This window comes from Megalops cyprinoides, chromosome 8 (assembly GCF_013368585.1).
Source record: "Megalops cyprinoides isolate fMegCyp1 chromosome 8, fMegCyp1.pri, whole genome shotgun sequence".
NCBI lineage: Eukaryota > Metazoa > Chordata > Actinopteri > Elopiformes > Megalopidae > Megalops > Megalops cyprinoides.
Window position 1 is genome coordinate 10,941,295 of NC_050590.1, and position 19,233 is coordinate 10,960,527.

The 19,233-nt window shown below is 41.0% G+C and overlaps 1 protein-coding gene across 1 annotated transcript in view; it reads left to right on the forward strand.

Moving 5' to 3' along the window:
- LOC118781977 (potassium/sodium hyperpolarization-activated cyclic nucleotide-gated channel 3-like) overlaps positions 1-19,233 on the forward strand; it is a 55,394-nt gene that overhangs the window by 18,609 nt on the left and 17,552 nt on the right. The window contains exons 2-4 of the mRNA XM_036535158.1: positions 660-1,083; positions 10,979-11,140; positions 12,905-13,123. Coding sequence (XP_036391051.1) covers positions 660-1,083; positions 10,979-11,140; positions 12,905-13,123 — 805 coding nt within the window. The remainder of the gene's footprint in view (positions 1-659; positions 1,084-10,978; positions 11,141-12,904; positions 13,124-19,233) is intronic.

The window sequence follows — 19,233 nt, forward strand, 5'->3', positions numbered from 1 at the left end:
GTCTTTGAATGACTGTGCATGTGTGTGGCTAAATGTACAAGTGTGGGTTTGAAGTGTCTGGTTTATCTCTGTATACAATTCATCTCTGTAGACTCATCTTTACATTTGTGTATATCATGTGAGTGGACACATAAACGATGCGATTGCATCAGAATGTAAATGCAAAGTATTTTCTCTCATTCTCCATTTTAACATGTCTTGTCCATTACATTACATTATCAGCATTTAGCAGACGATCTTAACCAGAGCGACTTACATTTTACGTTATTCATTTATACAGCTGGATATTTACTGAGGCAATTATGCGTTAAGTAGCTGCCCCAAGGGTATAACAGCAGTACCCCAGCGGGAATTGACCCAGCAACCTTTTAGTTATGAGCCCTGCTCCTTGCCACGATGCTACACTGCCGCCCTTGTCCATTGTATTTTGTTGTGTTTATGGTATACATTGTCTATGGTTTGGAGTGTAGTAAACAAGATCAAATAACATTGTGGAGAAATTTTTCATTTTAATAGATGCATTCTTTTTATCCTTGTTTATGGGTTGTGCTCTTGTCTCTTCACTCCATTGCTACGCTTAATTACTTGTCACCACAACCACCATCACTGCCATCACTTCTATTCCACTCTGATGCCTCTTTGCTGTCCCCTGCTTGTAGGTTCTACTGGGACCTGACGATGCTGCTGCTAATGGTGGGTAACCTGATCATCATCCCTGTGGGCATCACCTTCTTCAAGGACGAGCACACGCCACCCTGGATTGTCTTCAACGTGGTGTCGGACACGTTCTTCCTCATCGACCTGGTCCTCAACTTTCGCACGGGCATCGTGAAGGAGGACAACACCGAGATCATCCTGGACCCCCAGCAGATCAAGATCAAGTACCTGCGGAGCTGGTTCATAGTGGACTTCATCTCCTCCATCCCCGTGGACTACATCTTCCTCATCGTGGAGACGCGCATCAACTCGGACTTCTACAAAACGGCGCGCGCCCTCCGCATCGTCCGCTTCACCAAGATCCTGAGCCTGCTGAGGTTGCTCCGCCTCTCGCGGCTCATTCGCTATATCCACCAATGGGAGGAGGTAGGGACACAAGCCTCGTGCACTGTCGATTTTTTCCTGCTCATGTCTTATTTGTGATCATTGCGAAACAAGTTAAGCCAAAATTACACAACTCATTATTCACAACTGATTTCACAGTTAAAAGGACAGAAAAAAAATCTTCCAGTATCGATGCTGAAAATTCTTTTCACCTTATTAGGCTTTCTTTTGGGTGTATGCCACGTGTGACATCATCATGTTCAGAGGTATGGTTTTGTGGAATTGTGAAGTGACCACCTTAAAGACTGCAGTCAAAACTGTTCAGCTGAAAGGCAGGTAAATGTGACCACAACCCAGATTTTGCAAGATATTTAAGACATCATGACGTGTCTCTGGGGTTACTGTTTTCTGATTCTCCTTTTTACCCCAGTGCAATTACTGTTGGTACCGTAATTAAAAAGGCTCCTCTGTTGCCCTGTGATCTTTGTGCCATCAGATTGGAGCAGTGCTTGGATAACCTACAAGTTTTACGATGATAGTCATGTAATTAAAACATGGACAGATGGATAACCAAAGAACTGCTGCCGAACAATGGTCATAAGGTTTTCCTGACTTGTGACAACTTACATGGACAGCATGAAAAAGTAACCATCATGAAGACCATTTTAACATAACGTGTGAAAACCTAAGACATATTTCCCTTCCACACACTTCCCTTTCAGATCCATTTCAGCCAGTTGGGGAGTTATTTCAATTGACCTTTCACCGTATTGACCTATAAAATAGCATGCGTTTGCATCTTTTATCAGGTTTTGTAGTTGTATTAAAACATGTATAATGATGTTTTTCACAGTATGAGCATTTTAATCTGTTGCTGATTCAATCACCAGCTTGGGAGTGCGGTCCTCAGTCTGGCATGTGGCTTTTCTCCAATTGTTGTCTGGCAATGAAAGATACAATTATGCTGGCAGAAAACTGTGGCATGCGGAAAAATATGTAACACATGACCCAACAGCAAACCTCCACAAATGTTTAGAAGATATTCTAAAAACAACTGATATGTTGTGACTATCTAAGAGGAAAAACTAAGAGGAAAATAATTTCAGTGATAATTTGTTCCAGACCCTTGGCATGGAGATACATGAATATGGTCCTAGTAGGATTTCATTTAATCTGGGTCATCATTCTGAAGAAACTTTCTGCAATAAATCCACTTGTTGTAGTCTCTCCTGCAATACCAAATGAATTTAGAGGCTTAATATATGAGCTAGCTGGTGATATAGTGCCTTCATGCTGCCCACAATGTTTGGAGTTTCTTTTGTGAAAAACAGCATTTTGCTATTCACAACAAAAGGCCCATTAACAACCAGTAGACTGCCTTTATAGCAGCTTTTCACAGTTAAAATTTCTATTAATGGCTGAATTTGCATGACTCAACCCTCAGATGATTAGTAGGCTCCCTGCCACTATAATAATGGGTTTGTATTGAGCTGTAATAGAGAGACTTAAATACATCAAAATTTACAGAGTCCAGTATGTATGTTCCAAGGGAAGCATTGATCAAGGTGGACAGTGGGTGGCCTTGTTCTGACCCCAGCTGGTCCTGTTCATGTGGTATTTTGTGTAAGCTCCAATCATGCAGAGAACAGATATTTACAGAAATCTGAAATACAATAAAAATGTAAACGCATTTTGATTTCATAACTGATTGTATTGGTCAATAATTTATTTATGACAGGCTCCTACCAGTATATGATCTCAGTGCTGACGCAAAATTGGGCATCCATGGTCATAATCTGTCCACTTGTCAGAACTGAAGCATTACTGCTGGATGTTCAGTACGTTCAAATGGTGTATGTACATGGTTTCTTTCTAACTCAAGTTTAATGAAAGACTTCAGAACATCACATTTTGAATGGTCTGGTAACGTCCCAAGGACCCTGAGAACACCTACATGTGAAATAATATTGTTCAGAGCTTATGAGGCTGCAGACAGAAGATCCAATGCATTGGAATTCTGGAATAGCTTGCACTGCTGATACATTGTGAGCACACCGTATTCCATCATCATCTCCACACATAACAAGTAGACTACTGCCAATTCAGCACTTCTAAAGCCATGACATCTCAAATGATCACTTTTACATCTGGCAACAGTGTGGAATGGGAGCTGGTTGTCACCTTCTGTAGATGATTCAGCTGGACTGAGCACCAGCACATCCCTGCAGTTACTGCTTCTCATGATAGCCATAATCACAATCTCTCCTCCATAGTCTCACAACACACTCTCTGCCAGTCAGTATTAAGCCTCCGTTGAAGCTGATGCCTTTTGTCTCTCTCTCTCTGTGTGTGTGTGTGTGTGTATGTGTGTGTGTGTGTGTGAGAGAGAGAGAGAGACAGAGGCAGAGACCAAGAGAAGGAGGGTGAGTGCGAGAAGGAGAGAGAAGAAAAGAAACACATGTGTGTAAATGTGGAGCCACAAACCAGATTCACCAATCTATGCAATCTATCAATGATCAGAGGTGATGGTATGCTTTGTGATACGAAGGGTTATTAATTGGGTTATTAATTTAAAAAGCTGTCCCTGTTTCTCCGATTTTCATCATTGCTTGGATTCCTCTTTAATATTTAAAACCCATATCTGACACTACTAAAATCAGAAGAGGCATATGAGGACTTATCACCCATCATGTGTCTATCTAATGACAGCAGCACTGTGTGTCAGGATGTTCTCATAATATAAGATAGCCAGTCACACTCTGCATGATTTTTTTTTGTCTAAGTGTTATCCTGACAAAATTACAGTTGGGGCATATGACACTGGCTGAAAAAAAAAGTCATATTAAGTGGTGTGCAGATATCTCTCATATTAACAAGGGGATGTGTCGGGAGGGAGGGTGTGCTGCCGCAGTGGTTCTCGTATCTCCTTAATAGCTGGGCTGGATGCTGCATCATGATTTATTGTGATAAAAATAAAACGCAGGTCGGGTAGCTTGCTCATTTGAATCATTTCCAGTAGACAAAGAGGTGACCTGAATTGAATTAGTCAGCATGTTATTAAATGGCATTCAAATTGTGCACTAATAACTAATCCTCAGGAGTAACCTATTGGCAAGCACCTTGCTATATTTCCAGAACCACCTCCAGAAGTCATTACACTACAGATGTCTACAGTCTGTGTAATTTACAGGTTTTGCTGTTTAACATTTTTTAGAAGCACAAACTGCACAGATAATTAAAAATAGTCACACAGCCATGTTATACCATGTCCTTATTAGGATGATTATCCAGTGCCAATAAGGCATTTGAATTTTAAAGTATTTTAAATGTTATTAGCATGTGTAACATGCACATTCAGAAGGCTGTGCAGATGAACAGTTAACACATTGCATTACAGAAAGGATCTTTGCGACATAAAAAAAAAAAAATGATATCTGTGGTTTTGATCTCAGTGCCAGGAGCTTTGGAGGAATACCATCTGTGTTTGTTTATAGCACAGAGTAAAGGAGTCCATCCATATTAATATTGGCATCTGGGATTGTTAAGATTTATAGCTCTATGGCCTGACTTGCTATGTGCTGGACGGGAGGGGAACGATCCAATATGCTGCCAGATTCCCAGGGCTCTTTGATAAGATGGCTCCATGAAACAGCCGGCATTCGCCCTGTTAAGGCGCTCCCTTTCATTTCCACTAAACAGATCTGCGCAAATAAATAAATAATGCAAATCAACTAATCAGTCCCCCACTTGGAGACCAAATATTGGGCCAAAGACTGCTCTTTGAAAGATAAGAGCAGGAAGAAGAAAAGGTTTAATCAGGTATTATTAGGCGCACAAAGGAGCTTGCCAGTTGCGGTGACAGGTCCTCAAGGCTCCAAATGCACCTTGCACGATTAATATCCACAGCGGGAAATCTTAAAAGACTGTTACATAACAATGTGTAATCCTGCACACACCTTCACTGTCACTGTTCTACACTTTATTATGGCTTTTCAAAAACTCTCAAGGCTTATTGAGAATATATGAAACTCTTATTGTTTATATTGCTTTTTTTCTTTGGTCCAAAGAGAGGTCAGATCAGTTGTGGCACACCACTTTCATCATGCCTTGACATTGTAGAAGCACCACATTTAGGCATTAACCCGGCCTGTTCATCCTGAGATGGTGTTGTTTTCCAGTTCTGGTTCAGCAGTCCAGGAGATATGACACAATCAGGGCAACTCAAGGTCACCTTATATATTGTTTACACATTTGTATTTACAGCTGCTCCTTGGACTTACTTTGACTTAGTGTGACATCTTTGATTTTGGTTTGTATTAGCTCCACACAACATTGTAAAATCAACTATTGGACTTCTCTGGTTGAACTGCAACAGGAAAAAGGTAGAAGGAGAATACCATTGATGAAGCAGTGAAACCTGAGTGAGCTTTTTGGCAAAGACACATTATCTTTTGTGGCATCATGAGAAAATGCAAGTCTTCCAGGTGTAAGGTACTTTGAGCTTGAGTGTGAGCAGATATGAAGAGCTTGAATCTTCTCACTGACTTAGACAATGTTCTATGAATCACTCATGACTTCCAGTCTGCGTGAAATTACTTTTCTGTCTGTCTCATTTTCTCAGATGACCTATCTAACAGATTGCTGTTTGTGTCTCTTTGATGAGTCTGTGCACACATTCTCTACTCTCCTGTGCTCTCCAGCGGGGAGCATAAGGCTCCAGCGACTCTGCACAATTTTACACAGCCAAATGTTTTTTTTTTTTTTTTCCTGTTGTTGGTTCTTTTTTGTCATCTAAACATACGTCAATAATGGCATCTAAAATAGTGACTCAGAGCCAGAAGAAAATTACCTGTATTGTTAAGGCCCATAAAGAAAGCATCACTGTATCGATGTTAACTGGGAAGGAGGAGGGGAACACTGCGCTTTTCACGGCCTTTGTTTTACACATTACAGTAACCCAGCTACTGTACATATTGTTTTCAGATGTAGTTAAAAAAAAACAATTGTTTGTCCAGCCCACCCACTGACTGCATGTTATTATGTTCTGTGTTTAAAAAGGAAACCAACAAGCCATGTGCATTTGTAAAAATAATTTGTAATATTGTATACATGCGTACATACATACGTACGTACATACAAATGGTATGGGTGCTTTTATGGGCATACATTTCCACCCTTCGTAAAGGTCTTAAAGTAACTTTTTTCCTGAACTAGCTGGGGACTGACTTTTTAAAAAGCATGGAAAACTGTTTAGCTGGCTAAACACCTGAAATTGCTGGTAGTAATGTTGTAGATTATTTCATTTAAATTAGGCTGCGTTTATTCCCCTTATGTATGAAGTTATTTCCATTATTTCTCTTATTAAAGACAGAAAACAGGCTGTGACTGCAAAGGCAATCTCCAAATGCTGTGTGATTCCATACTCCTCCACTGTGTTAGAGCTGTCCAGTAGACGGTTGCTGTCCCTGGTCCTGATGGCTGTCCTCGGACAGGCTTAATGCAGCCAGGGCGCTATGCTTGTTTCCTGCAGTTTCCTTTCCCAGTGCCACTGGATATTTACTTAGTTTGTGCATGGCAAATTTTCTCAGGAATTCATTTTCGAAACAAGCTCTGATTACATGTTTTATAATATTGTCAGGCAAACTACCGCTCATTCTGCCTTAGGAGTCCTTTGAGGAGTCTAACTGTACACCAGACACCAGAGATGAAGTCAGCGTGACTGGGGATAGAGGACACATTGCCCACATTGCCCTCAGTGGAGAATCTGACTGCCCCCATTAATCAAATCTTATTTTACTTAGATAATGATGCAGTTAGGGGTATTGTGTTCACCTGTCAATTAAACGAAAATGGCAGTGGCAATCCATCATACCTCCATTATGCTACTACACTACTATACTACTGTATGTGTGTGTGTGTGTGTGCATGTATACATGCATGTGTGTGCATATGTGTGTATTTTAAGGCATAATACAATTCTGAGACCCAAAGTCCACACAACTGAGCATATCTGAGCATCTGAATGTTTCCACTGATTGAGACGCATGTTGATGCTGGGTAAGATCTTATACCTAAGAACTACCAAGTATCCATCGTTGTTTTGTATTTTAAGCACGAATGTATGTCAGTTTGGGAGGAATATCTTTGAAAACTGGGACACTGTCTGGCCTTGCATTGCTTGGCCAATTTATTTGAATGGAGTGAAAATTAAAACAGCTAATGTGGAAATTTGCCCCCTTTTGAACTCAATGCATTTCAAAGCTACTGCTGTTTAATATTTTCAGTGCTATCTGAAGATTTGCATGGCATTATTCTTGTCAGGGCAGGAAAGCTGTGCTCTTTTTAGTTCAGAAGTTCAACAAAGTCACATAGAACAGCTTTAACTTTTCTGCATGCATTTAATATAGTATACTATAGCTGTTTCAGATGTGAAGCAGAACTCAAATCCTATTTTTATTATAAGTAGTATTTATAGGCTATTATTATCAAGCAGTTTCTCCCGTCCAGAGCCATATTTATTAGCTTTCAAAACAGTACCAAGCATGTTTATTTACAAAGTCTGCAATAGGCAGCCCTAGTAGATAATCAATCTCTCAATAATTTAAGATACATCTGAAATATTTCACAAATTAACCAAGGTAATTTTGTTCATCCTTCACTTGTGCACATAATACATGGATACATGCATTCTTCTCAAAAAGTACTTTTTGTGCATCCAGTAGATTCTGAATTAAACTGCTGTAGTCTTGGACCAACAGTATCACCCCCATAATTGAAAGGGTGATGTTTAAGGTTCATTTATAATGTATTAATATGCTGCATATGTTTAATGTACCTGAGCACCATTTATTCTAAGATTGGAAAATGATGCGGATTATAGTGGGCTGTAAGATGTGGAAGCATAGAGGTGCAGATTTGATTCCCTGGTGATGTAGTGATATTGTACCCTGAAACATGGTACTTGACCCGTATTGCCTCAGTAAATATCCAGTTACAAAATAAATAATGCGTCAGTGAAAACTATATAAGAAGCCTTAGATGAGGGTGCCTGCCAAGTATACCAGTAATGAAAGTGAAAATTGATTTGTGCTTTCTGAATGGGAGAGCAATGTTAAGAATTCCACTGGAGAGAGTTTTTTTTTTGAGAAAAAACACATGAGGCTGGAAAAAAAACCCACTACAGTGCTTGAGAGTCTCTGGATGATGTCACTGCGCCTGAGGGTAAATGCTTTGAACAAGGGCCCAGAGAGAGCGTGATCTGAAATTTCTCCACAGCTCACTGTGAACCTAGACATTTCTCCTAATTCGAGCAGAAAAGCCTGAGGTTTCCGTCTGTAACAGCCCCACTGAAAGAGTTGATGTGAATCAGAAGCACTGCCACCCACGCGATTCCTCCTTCCTCACGATGCGACTCAGGCTGATTTTTTTTTTTTTCCCTCCACATGACAAAATCAATTCAACAGTGGAAAAAAAAATGACAAACGTGAAGCTGAAATGAAATAGTGTGAAGAGAAAGTTACCGCGCTACAGTATTTGGCATGATGATGAAAGACAGTACATCAGCTGACTTGCTGTTGCTTTGCTGTTTTACCCTTCCTCACCTGTTGGAAAGGGGATGTTTTCTCGTCCAACTGTAAGCTTTAAAAACACTGTTTTAAAACAGCACTGAACGTCTTTTAATAAGGAGAGAGATGTTGTTAACGGTGCACAACGAGGTCCTCAGTGGAATTAGTTGGCTTTAAATTATCAAGACCATTAAAATCCACACTGTCTCCCAGGAGTGCATTTATCATACACTGCAGTAAACAAATAAATACAATCCTGTTCGAGCAGACATACAGAAAGTCCTATGAAATTGCCATTTCTCTTTATTGTTTACTATCAGAATCTGTTTTCACAGTTTCTCTTACTATATTTCATGTGCACAGTATGCAATTAAATGTAAATAAATGTGTAATTCTACAGTCTCTACAGTAATATGTATATTTTCCAATATAGTCATCGCTGAAACCGTCTCTTCACACTGTGCTCTCAGTGATGACAAATAGCAAGCTGTTCAAAGTATTTTCACGATATCGTTATTCTTCTACTTCATGTTGAAGGTCGAGAAACAGGTTGGTGCCGTAGGCAACTAGGCCACTCTTACAGCTTGTTACATCATTAAACAGATGTTCAACAGCTGGTACTATTAGCTTACAAACTATAGCCCAGATTGATATACGCTACCCTGGATTGATTGAGAATCAGTTTTTGAAGATGGTGTATAATTGTAACTATATTTATATATGTATAATATACAGTATTTCTCAAAGATAGTTATAGAGATAGTTTATACTCTAATTTTGAAAGAACTTTCAATGCAAACTGGTGAAATTCAATATTAGATATTTCAGTCATTTCATCATAGTTTTGCTGAGATTTTTTACACCAACTATGTCCACCACAAGCATCAAATTGCAACCATGGTTGTAAAAATCTGTGCAGTAGTGTTCATAAATAAGATAACACAAATATGCTGCCATTGTCATCACCTCTCACTTACTAAACAAATACTCAAATTTGAAATGGTTTGTTTTGTGAATAGTACTAGTGTATTGTACTTGAATAATGGTAGGGGCTGTAGATTTTGTTAAAATGACTGAAATGTTTGACTTTGCACCTTCATTTGATTTAATGACATTTGTATAGCAACACGCTAATGTTTCGTAGCTGGCAGCCCCGCAGTATCATCTGAATGCTTGGATGTGGTTGATCTTTCTGTCAGATGCTGACAGCAAGTTTCCCTCACCATCTTGCTAGGATGCAGCACCCCACCCTTTGCCCCCTGGCCACTTATGGCAGCAGCAGTCTCAATGGGCTCTGACTGCCCTGCCCACACCAACAATTCCTTACTGGAGAGCCTACAGTTAAGTCCTCTCCCTGAATACTCTACAGCACTGGCAAAGTTTTAACTCAGTTGGGCCAGTCTCCCAGACCCAGATTTAGACTAGGCTTAAATGGTCCAGTATGTTTCTATGTAGTGACTACAGCAGTTACTTTCTAGGAAGTAACAATACACATAATTGGTAAATTTTATGTAGCAACTAACGTTTTAGTGCATATAGTAGTAATTTCCTTTATTCCTCTAAGTACTATATATTTTGCTGTTTGAGATAGGATTGGGTCTTCAGTAACCTTCAGTGGTGAGTACATATTGTGTGAAGTAGTCAAAATCAGTATTATGAAAAGCAGTGTACAGGCTGAGTTTAGTACAGTGGTAATTTCATGAATTTCCCATCGTTTTTGGTTTTTGCCAGCATTAAATTTGAACATGAAAGTATTTTTATTAATGACTATATATTACAATCATATTCCCACAATGCATGATGATGTGCTGTCGCTATACTTACTGTATGCACTTTTGTACGTCACTTTGGATAAAAGCGTCTGCTAAATAAATAAATGTAAATTTAAATGTACAAGCACTATGTTTTACTGTGGAAAGAATTTAGAGTGCTTGAGTCTGTATGTGGCACTAATATACTGGAAAACAATGGATACATCATATAGTGTGGAATCAGAGAACCACCCTATTTGTAGCCATGTTCAAAATGACTTTTCTCTTTATTGTAAGTGGATTGCTGCAGTGATTATTTGGCATCCTTGGAAAGGGTTGAAAGGTTATGTATAATTTACTCCCTTGTAGGCAAAGTGTTTGTAATGCACTGATACCCTTGTAAGCATCCTCTATTATATGGTACCATTTGTGATGGTTGCAAAAAGAATAACGGGTTATACATCTGACAGCTGTCTTTACTTTTTCAGCATGTATTGGATGGTGCCGCAGGTGTGGTCCAGTCGTAATTAGGCGACAGTAAGTTGATATACAGAACAAAAAAAAAGTTTGGTGACTCCTTTTGTATATGCAGTACCCTCTTGTTTGCCCTGGTTCACACAGATCTTCCACATGACCTACGACCTGGCCAGCGCGATGGTGCGCATCGTGAACCTGATCGGCATGATGCTGCTGCTGTGCCACTGGGACGGCTGCCTGCAGTTCCTGGTGCCCATGCTGCAGGACTTCCCCGCTGACTGCTGGGTGGCAAAGAACAAGATGGTGGTATGTGTTCCCATGTCCCTCTGATTCAGCACTACACATAGAAATCCTGTTACTGCGAATGATTATTCCCTTATTGAATTTACATCAGCTTTGTTCGTGTGCATTTCAACTGTGCACAGCAAGGAGACAAAATTAGGCCTTTGTTTTAAATCTGATGCCCTTCTTCCTACATTAATACTCAGTAATATGAGTAGTTTGTTTATTTGTCATGCATTCTGTTTCATTCTCTGATTTGCTTAAGACTATGGGAAGGTAGCTGTGCATTGACTTAATGTAGTGATATTACAGACCATAATATGATCAGCACTTGTTGTATATTCATCAAAGCAACTTTTCCAAGATGAAAAAATGAGTGATCAATTGTTTTACAGAGAAAAAAAATCAATAATTAATTAAAAAAAATAGTATTAATCATTAACACACAATAAGTTTATATCATTACTTGTTACTAAGCACTGGTGATGGATAGGTTATGATTTTGAATACAATGCCCAGACAGTGTGTTGCAATAAGGCAATTTAATGTGAATAATTTCACTATAATTGCACTAATTGCACTTATAATTATGAATTAATCATTACTGATTAATAGTAACTACTGAATCTGTCATTTAAAAATATCATAGAGGAACAGACACTCAAATGACTGCCTCTCCTATGATGAGTGAAATATGTATTCATTATGCGGCTAAACTGCAGATAGCCTGTCATAACAATATACCTACTGGACTGTTGGTAAATACAGTAAGATTAAAATTTACAAATGTCTATGGCCTCTTCAGAGACCTGATTTAATATGAGGATTTATCACCAAGCTAACGGATGCTCTTGGGCGTGAAAAAGGATTAATCTGTGCTCTCTGAATGCTTCATTCCTAAAATAACAAAAACAATCTCATAAAGTTCAAATTGGTTGAACGCACCAATGATATAAACGCAGTGGAGTATCTCAGTGTCATAGCGAATCAGGGACTAACTGCTCATTTTTGTCATACATGTGCTCATTTGTGCTCATTAATGGAATGGCATCAACTTTGAAACAATTTCTCGTCTCTGAATTTTTGCAGTTCGATCCTTGACACCTCCTATATTGTGCAACGTCTTGTCTTTGATCATTATCATACAAGCAAGGTCAATTGTTAACATAATTTGGCATAATTCTGTTTTTTTTTTTTTTTTTGTCTTTGACCTTATCACAGGCACTCATAATTTTGCCATATTTCAACTCCTATTGCTGGGGAAATTTAGGCTTAGGACCAATTTGAAAATGTCACCCCAGAAGACTGACTTACTGAACTGATATTGATTCAGCATGGGCCTCCAAAGGAAAGAGGGCAATTTATCCACAAACTAGTAACTCAGAGAAGTGTTTTTTTTTTAATAAAGAGCTGACCTATATTTTCTTTCAAAGCCCCCCCAAAAATCTGAAATCACATTATTTATTTTCCTACTTTTTTTTCTGTCATTCCATGAGAGTCCAGCTGAGGTGCAGCACATTTTCGGAAGCAGAGGTTTGAACAAAGGAGCACATTTGCGTTTACGTAACCTCACACCAAACAATGGGAGCGAGCTGGCTTGATGAAATACATCTTTGGATGCTCTGTCACTTTTACTGCCGGTTGACAGGCCCTGGTATTTTAATGTTACCTGACCTTTCCACTGCCGCCTCCTCCACAGAGCTGTCACATGGAGCAGGATGCTGTCACTGTGTGTCTCCCACTGTCTCTCTCTCTCTCTCTCTTTCTCTCTCTCTCTCTCTCTGGCAGAACGACACATGGGGCCAGCAGTACTCTTATGCCCTGTTCAAAGCCATGAGCCACATGCTGTGCATAGGCTATGGCATGTATCCCCCCGTTGGCATGACGGACGTGTGGCTGACCATTCTGAGCATGATCGTGGGTGCCACCTGCTACGCCATGTTTGTGGGCCATGCCACCGCGCTCATACAGTCTCTGGATTCCTCCCGCCGCCAGTACCAGGAGAAGGTGAGTGGGACGAGGCTTGGGAGTGTAGTCAGATGGGGGTCGTTATGAAGGTCATCAAGATACCACGTAACACAGAGGCCCACTCTGTAGGTGACCAAAGGGTGCTGGGTGGGGTGGTTTGCATTTGATACCCAAGATATGCCTGAACTCCCTTTGCTGGTTCCTCATTAACCTACCATGTCAAATTTTGTTTTGTTACATAATATAAGTGGTTGTAATGTGTCAAAACATACAGCTGCCGCACTAGAAAATACCCCGTGCAATTATCTTAGAACTATTAGGACCAAGGGAACCGTCCGTGTGTACGAGAGACGAGAAAGTCAATTTGGAAGAGCAGTGTTTACACTGATGCATTGTTGACACAGTGGGAGTGCCAGAGGTACGGCTCTGTCTTTGAAGCTCCGTCACTTTGATAAACAGCCTGCACCACTGGGTTTCATGACATGAAGTGTCTCATATTGCCTCCACATTAATGGCCTTTTGAGTCCTCAGAGGTACTGACTGCAGCTCTCACAGATAACAGGCTGTTAGGAGCGACACGCCGCTTCCTGGAGGATGGGTCTTAAAGGATGTCCTGAGGCGATTTTCTGAAGGGGACACCAGTAAATTACTACAGCTCTGAAACTTCAGGATAAAGGGGATGAGGAAAATAATGTGCGTTTAGTGATCAGTGCACGTGTCACTTGAAAAGGCATGTGCAACCTACTCCAGCCATTTAACTGAACATAGACTGTGATTTTGGGTAGCAGGCAGCCTTGTTAACTTAGAAACCCTTAGCAACTCACATATACTGTACCAGTCAAAAGTTTGGACACACTTTTCTTTATTTATTTTTACTATTTTCCACATTTTAGAATAATAGCAAAGCTGTCAAAACTATGAAGTAACATAAATGGAATTATGCAGTGCCCAAAAGTGTTATAAACAAATAAAATCAAAAATCTTATATTTTAGATTCTTCAGAATAGCCAAATATATATATATATTAAATTAAAGACATTTTGGATAAGAAATTCATGCATAGATATCAGCTTCACTATTTATATTTGTCTTAATCATATATAAGCAATCATATATGATCAATCCTTAGATCAAAATGTCTTTGACTGCATATTTCCCACTTAATCTTAATAAGGTGTGTCCAAACTTTTGACTGGTACTGTATTATGTATTATTTTAAGCCATTTATGCAGCTTGCAACATATAATATTTAGGTGACAAATCACCTTTAAGAGAAAAACTGGGAAGTTTGAAATAAGTATTTATGTTATATATTTACAATATAAGTAACTCATCACTGTTCAACAAAGTTATGTGAAGTGATTTAGAACAGATTTTGTCATCTGGTCACCCTACATCACCCTCTCTGAGTTGCGAATGTCCCTCTTCCCCAAACTGAGAGGCCCTGGCAGATGCTTGCTGTGGCCCTGCTCCTCTCGCTTTGCCCCATCCCTCAGCTGGTCTCCAGGATGGTGATAATGAGCTGTGGTGCCAGGCTGACACATGGCCCTTCTGTTGAGTGCTCCCTTGGAGGGACAGGGGCGCCTGTGGGGACCTGCAGTCACTCAGACCCCCAGGGGGAAGGAAGTAGAGGGAGATCTGCCTAAGAGCAGGAGGCTGGGCACATATTGCTCTGGGTTCCCCATGATGCTCTGCCTGCGAGAGCATTTTGTGAGGAGAAATGCTCCATCTCCTCAAACCAGTAAGGATAAATGCAGACAGCAAAATCACCTGTCACCTGTATAGAGCTGCGTAGCATACTGGTTAAGGAGCAGGACTCGTAACCGAAAGGTTGCTGGTTCAATTCTCCACTGGGGCACTGCTGCTGTACCCTTGGGCAAGGTTCTTAACCCACAATTGCCTCAGTACGTATAAATGTATAAATGGATAACATTGTAAAAAAAAAAAAAAAAAACTGTAAATGATGGATGGCAATCGCCTGCTGTGTTTACTTCTCACTGCCTGGATGGTATTTGCTGCTGTCACCTTGAAAATCGTTGGGTGAAAGCACTAAGAGAGACATTGGAACCAGAGTCAAATTCCTTGTATGTGTAACAGCATACTTGGCCAATAAAGTCTGATTCTGATTCTGATAAGAGCATCTGATAAATGCCAGTAATGCACTGTAATGTAATGTAGAATACGGACGTGAATAGTGCCCTTATTGCTGTGCAACCACTCAAACAGCGTAGTGCAACAGGCAGTCACAATCCTGTCTGCTGTCCCGCCTCAGATGCACGGCGCTGCCAAGTGGGTTCAGCAGCTGTCAGCTGTCAGCCTGTCGCTGGATCAGTGTGTTGTGCTGGCCACAGCACTGGGACAGAGCCCTGGGACATCCCAACACCTTTCAGAGAGCCCCGCCTCTCCCACTACTCCTTAACTAATCCAATGAAAATATTTCCCCTTCAAGCCTCCTGGCATCACAGGCTGTGGTGGCAGCTGCACCAAAGTTTGTAATTCACATTTAAGAGTGTGGGGTTTTTCCATCGATATGCATGTATGGGTCACACACAGGCGCAACCTTTACTGGAATGGCCTGCTTATTCCAACAATGCTGTCCTGCTTAACACCCATGTTCACTCGGATGCCCCCATCCACCCAACTCCTGAGGTTAAAGACTTACACTGTAATCCATGTTACGAGAAACAAACACCCATGATTTTGGGAGACAGGTGACCTTGCTCCAGTCGTCCAGTTGCTCCTGGGTTGGTGAGAACACATCTGTCTCTGTTGTGACCTTCTGGGCACACCGGGAGAACTCAGTGCTCCCACACATCACTCCACAGAGCCCAGCCGGATGCCCTCAGAGAAAAAAAAATATATAACTGGTCCTCTGGGGCTGAGCTCACTTTCAGAATGGCACTTCTGACAACACCTACACATAAGAAAAATAACTTTGGCTTTTAAAATGTTTGTTGCAAATGTCACTACCATGTTTCCATTTAAAACTGGTTAATAATTCAATTCAATTCAATTCATTTTTATTTGTATAGTGCTTTTTACAACACAAGTTGTCACAAAGCAGCTTTACATTGTTCCCAGGCCTGAGACCCCCTGAGAGCAAGCCTAAGGCAACAGTGGCAAGGAAAAACTCCCTATCAGGAAGAAACCTTGAGCAGAACCGGGCTCAGAGGGGGGGCCCATCTGCTTCTGGCCGGCACTGGGCAGATAGAGTTAGAGACAAGTTATGCAATGTACTTTGAGACATTTACGATTGACAGACAATAGTAGTTAACAGCAGAGTGATTATAAGAATGTCTCCTAGGATGTCCGGTTCTTGGAACGCAGTTGGCTTTGATGGGCAGGGCAGCGAGGTAGCAGGACTGGAAAACGGGATGAGACGCTTGGGCTACAGCTCCGGACAGGAGCCCGGAGCAGGGATAGGAAGCAAACAGAAAACAGTGGTTAGTGGATGATAAGAATGGCAGGGATGTAGAACAGAGAGGCAGGAGAGGAGGGGCAGAGAAAAAGGTGTGCAACAAGGAAAAACCCCGGCAGGCTAACATTATGGCAGCATACCTAGGGGACGGGAGGCAAGGGACCGGCATAGTCATGAGGGCGACCCTAAGACAGTCAACACCAGATCACGGCACAGGGTCCATGAAAGCAATGACCACTTAGTCCACCAGAGACTCTATGATCCACGCCAGCACCAGGCCATGTCCCTCAGCTGAAGGATTTACTATATAGATATGTTTTGAGCCTAGACAAAAAAGGTGGAGAGAGAGTTTGTTCCCCGAATCTCGGAGGGTAAGCTCTTCCACAGGAGAGGGGCTTGTTAGGAAAAGGCTCTACCGCCTACAGTAGTTTTGCCCACTCTTGGAATGATGAGAAGCCTGGCATTTTGGGAGCGAAGGGCTCTCTGCAGAAGATATGGGTGAAGAAGGTCCTTAAGATAGGGGGTGCAAGCCCATTTAAAGCCTTAAATGTGAGCAAGAGTATTTTAAAAATGATCCGGTATTTAATCGGTAGCCAATGGAGAGAAGCCAGAACTGGGGTGATGTGCTCAAAGCGTTTAGTTTTGGTTAAGACTCGAGCAGCTGCATTTTGCACCAGGGGTTTTAATGAGACGTTTGCACATCCTGACAAGAGGGCATTACAGTAGTCTAATCTAGATGTTACAAAGGTGTGGATTAGTTTTTCAGCGTTGTTAATTGATACGATTTTCCTGATTGTAGAATATTTCTCAGATGGAAGAAGGCAGTCCTAGAGGTGTTAGTTACGTGAGTTTCAAAAGAGAGCTCGGGATCAATAACAACACCAAGGTCTTTGATGGCTGCACTCGGGGCAAGGGAGACACCATCAAGGTCCAGTGTAAAATGAGTGAGTTTGCTCCTGATTGAATTTTGGCCTATGACCAATATGTCGGTTTTGTCCGGGTTAAGGAGGAGAAAGTTTCGGGCCATCCAATTCTTTACATCTGTTAGGCAGGCCTCCATGTTTGAAATATTCAGAGGGACATCGGGTTTGACTGATATGTATAACTGAGTGCCATCCGTGTAACAGTGGAAATTAATGTCATGTTTACGGATGATATTGCCAAGAGGCAACATGTATAATGAGAAGAGCAGAGGCCCAAGCACAGATTCTTGAGGTATACCATATCTTACTCTGGAACGAGCAGAGGATTCGTTGTTAATGGAGACAAACTGATATCGTTCTGATAGATAAGACCTAAACCAAGATAGGGCCTGTCCACTTATTCCAACCAGGTTTTCGAGGCGGTCAAGGAGGATACAATGATCAATGGTATCAAAGGCTGCACTTAGGTCTAGCAGCACAAGAAGAGAGATACAGCCATTGTCACAGGAGAGTAGAAGGTCGTTGAGCACTTTCAGGAGAGTGGTTTCCGTACTGTGGTGAGGCCTAAATCCAGACTGAAAAACTTCCAAAATGTTGTTAGAGTGTAAAAAGGCACAGAGTTGCTTTGATACTGCTTTTTCCAGAATTTTTGAGAGGAATGGAAGGTTCGAGATTGGCCTATAGTTTCACAGGTCAAGATTAGGCTTTTTCAGAATAGGCTTGATAACTGCTACTCTTAAGGGCTGAGGTATGTGTCCAGACACAGCCTGTCATGTGGGGTGCTTAGGTAAGGGTGTGAGGGTGGACTGTTAACAGTGTGTACAGATCAAGTCTTGTTAATAATGACGCTAATCGTTTTCAGAAATGGTCAAGGACAAGTGTTCAGAACGGAAGGTCGGAACATATTTCTTTAGCTCACAGAGGGCTGAGTCTACTCTGACCATTACTTCTGTGACTGTGCCTTATGCTGACCTCAGGTTGAGGCCACTGTAAATTTTACTGGATGTCAGGGATGGTCTGTGTCATTCCCAGGTAGAGTTTACACAGGTTCAGCCTGGAATGGTTTTGGATCCTGGTCCCTGCAGAGGGAGTTAAACGAGGTCACACCTGGATGGATGGCAATGGCCTGCCATGTTTACTTTTCACTGCTCATGCTGAGAAGACTCAGGATTCTGCATACATTAGCTTTTGAGGCAAAGGCCGGTAACTTGGTAAATGGAGTGATGCATGGAATAAATTAAAGGATAGTTGTCAACGAGGCAATGTGATAGTGTTCCATGGACAATTGGATCTGGTTGAAATGTAATCTAAGACAAATCCCCACTGAAAAAAAGAGAAAATCTGTGAAAAAAAATAGTTGTAAAGTTACAGAAGTGTGCACAGCTAGAAAAAAAAAATGTTTTCAATGCAATCAAAGATGGCCAAAAGGTAGAGTTGGGAAGCCTTTGTTATAATCTGCTCTGGTAAAAAAAAAAAATCCATTGACTCAGTGTGATAAATGCTCTGTCTGTCAGAAGGAGGCAGGCTATCTTAAATTAGTTCTTAAAATGAAGCAAGAGCAAGAGCAGTATTAACTGTTATATAAAGCAAAAGCCAAGCAATCATACTTTAAATGCCTTAAATTGAATTTTGGCACTTAATGTGATAGTGGTCATTTGTTGCTGCTTATCTGAGGTTGTTATTGTGGAAGTGTTTTTTCAGTTAACACAGGGAAGGTCCAGTTCAAATTAGAAAGAAATTAAAAAGAATGCAAATTTTGTTAAAAGCGATAAATTCAAATTTATACTGAAACAGGAAAACAAAAGACC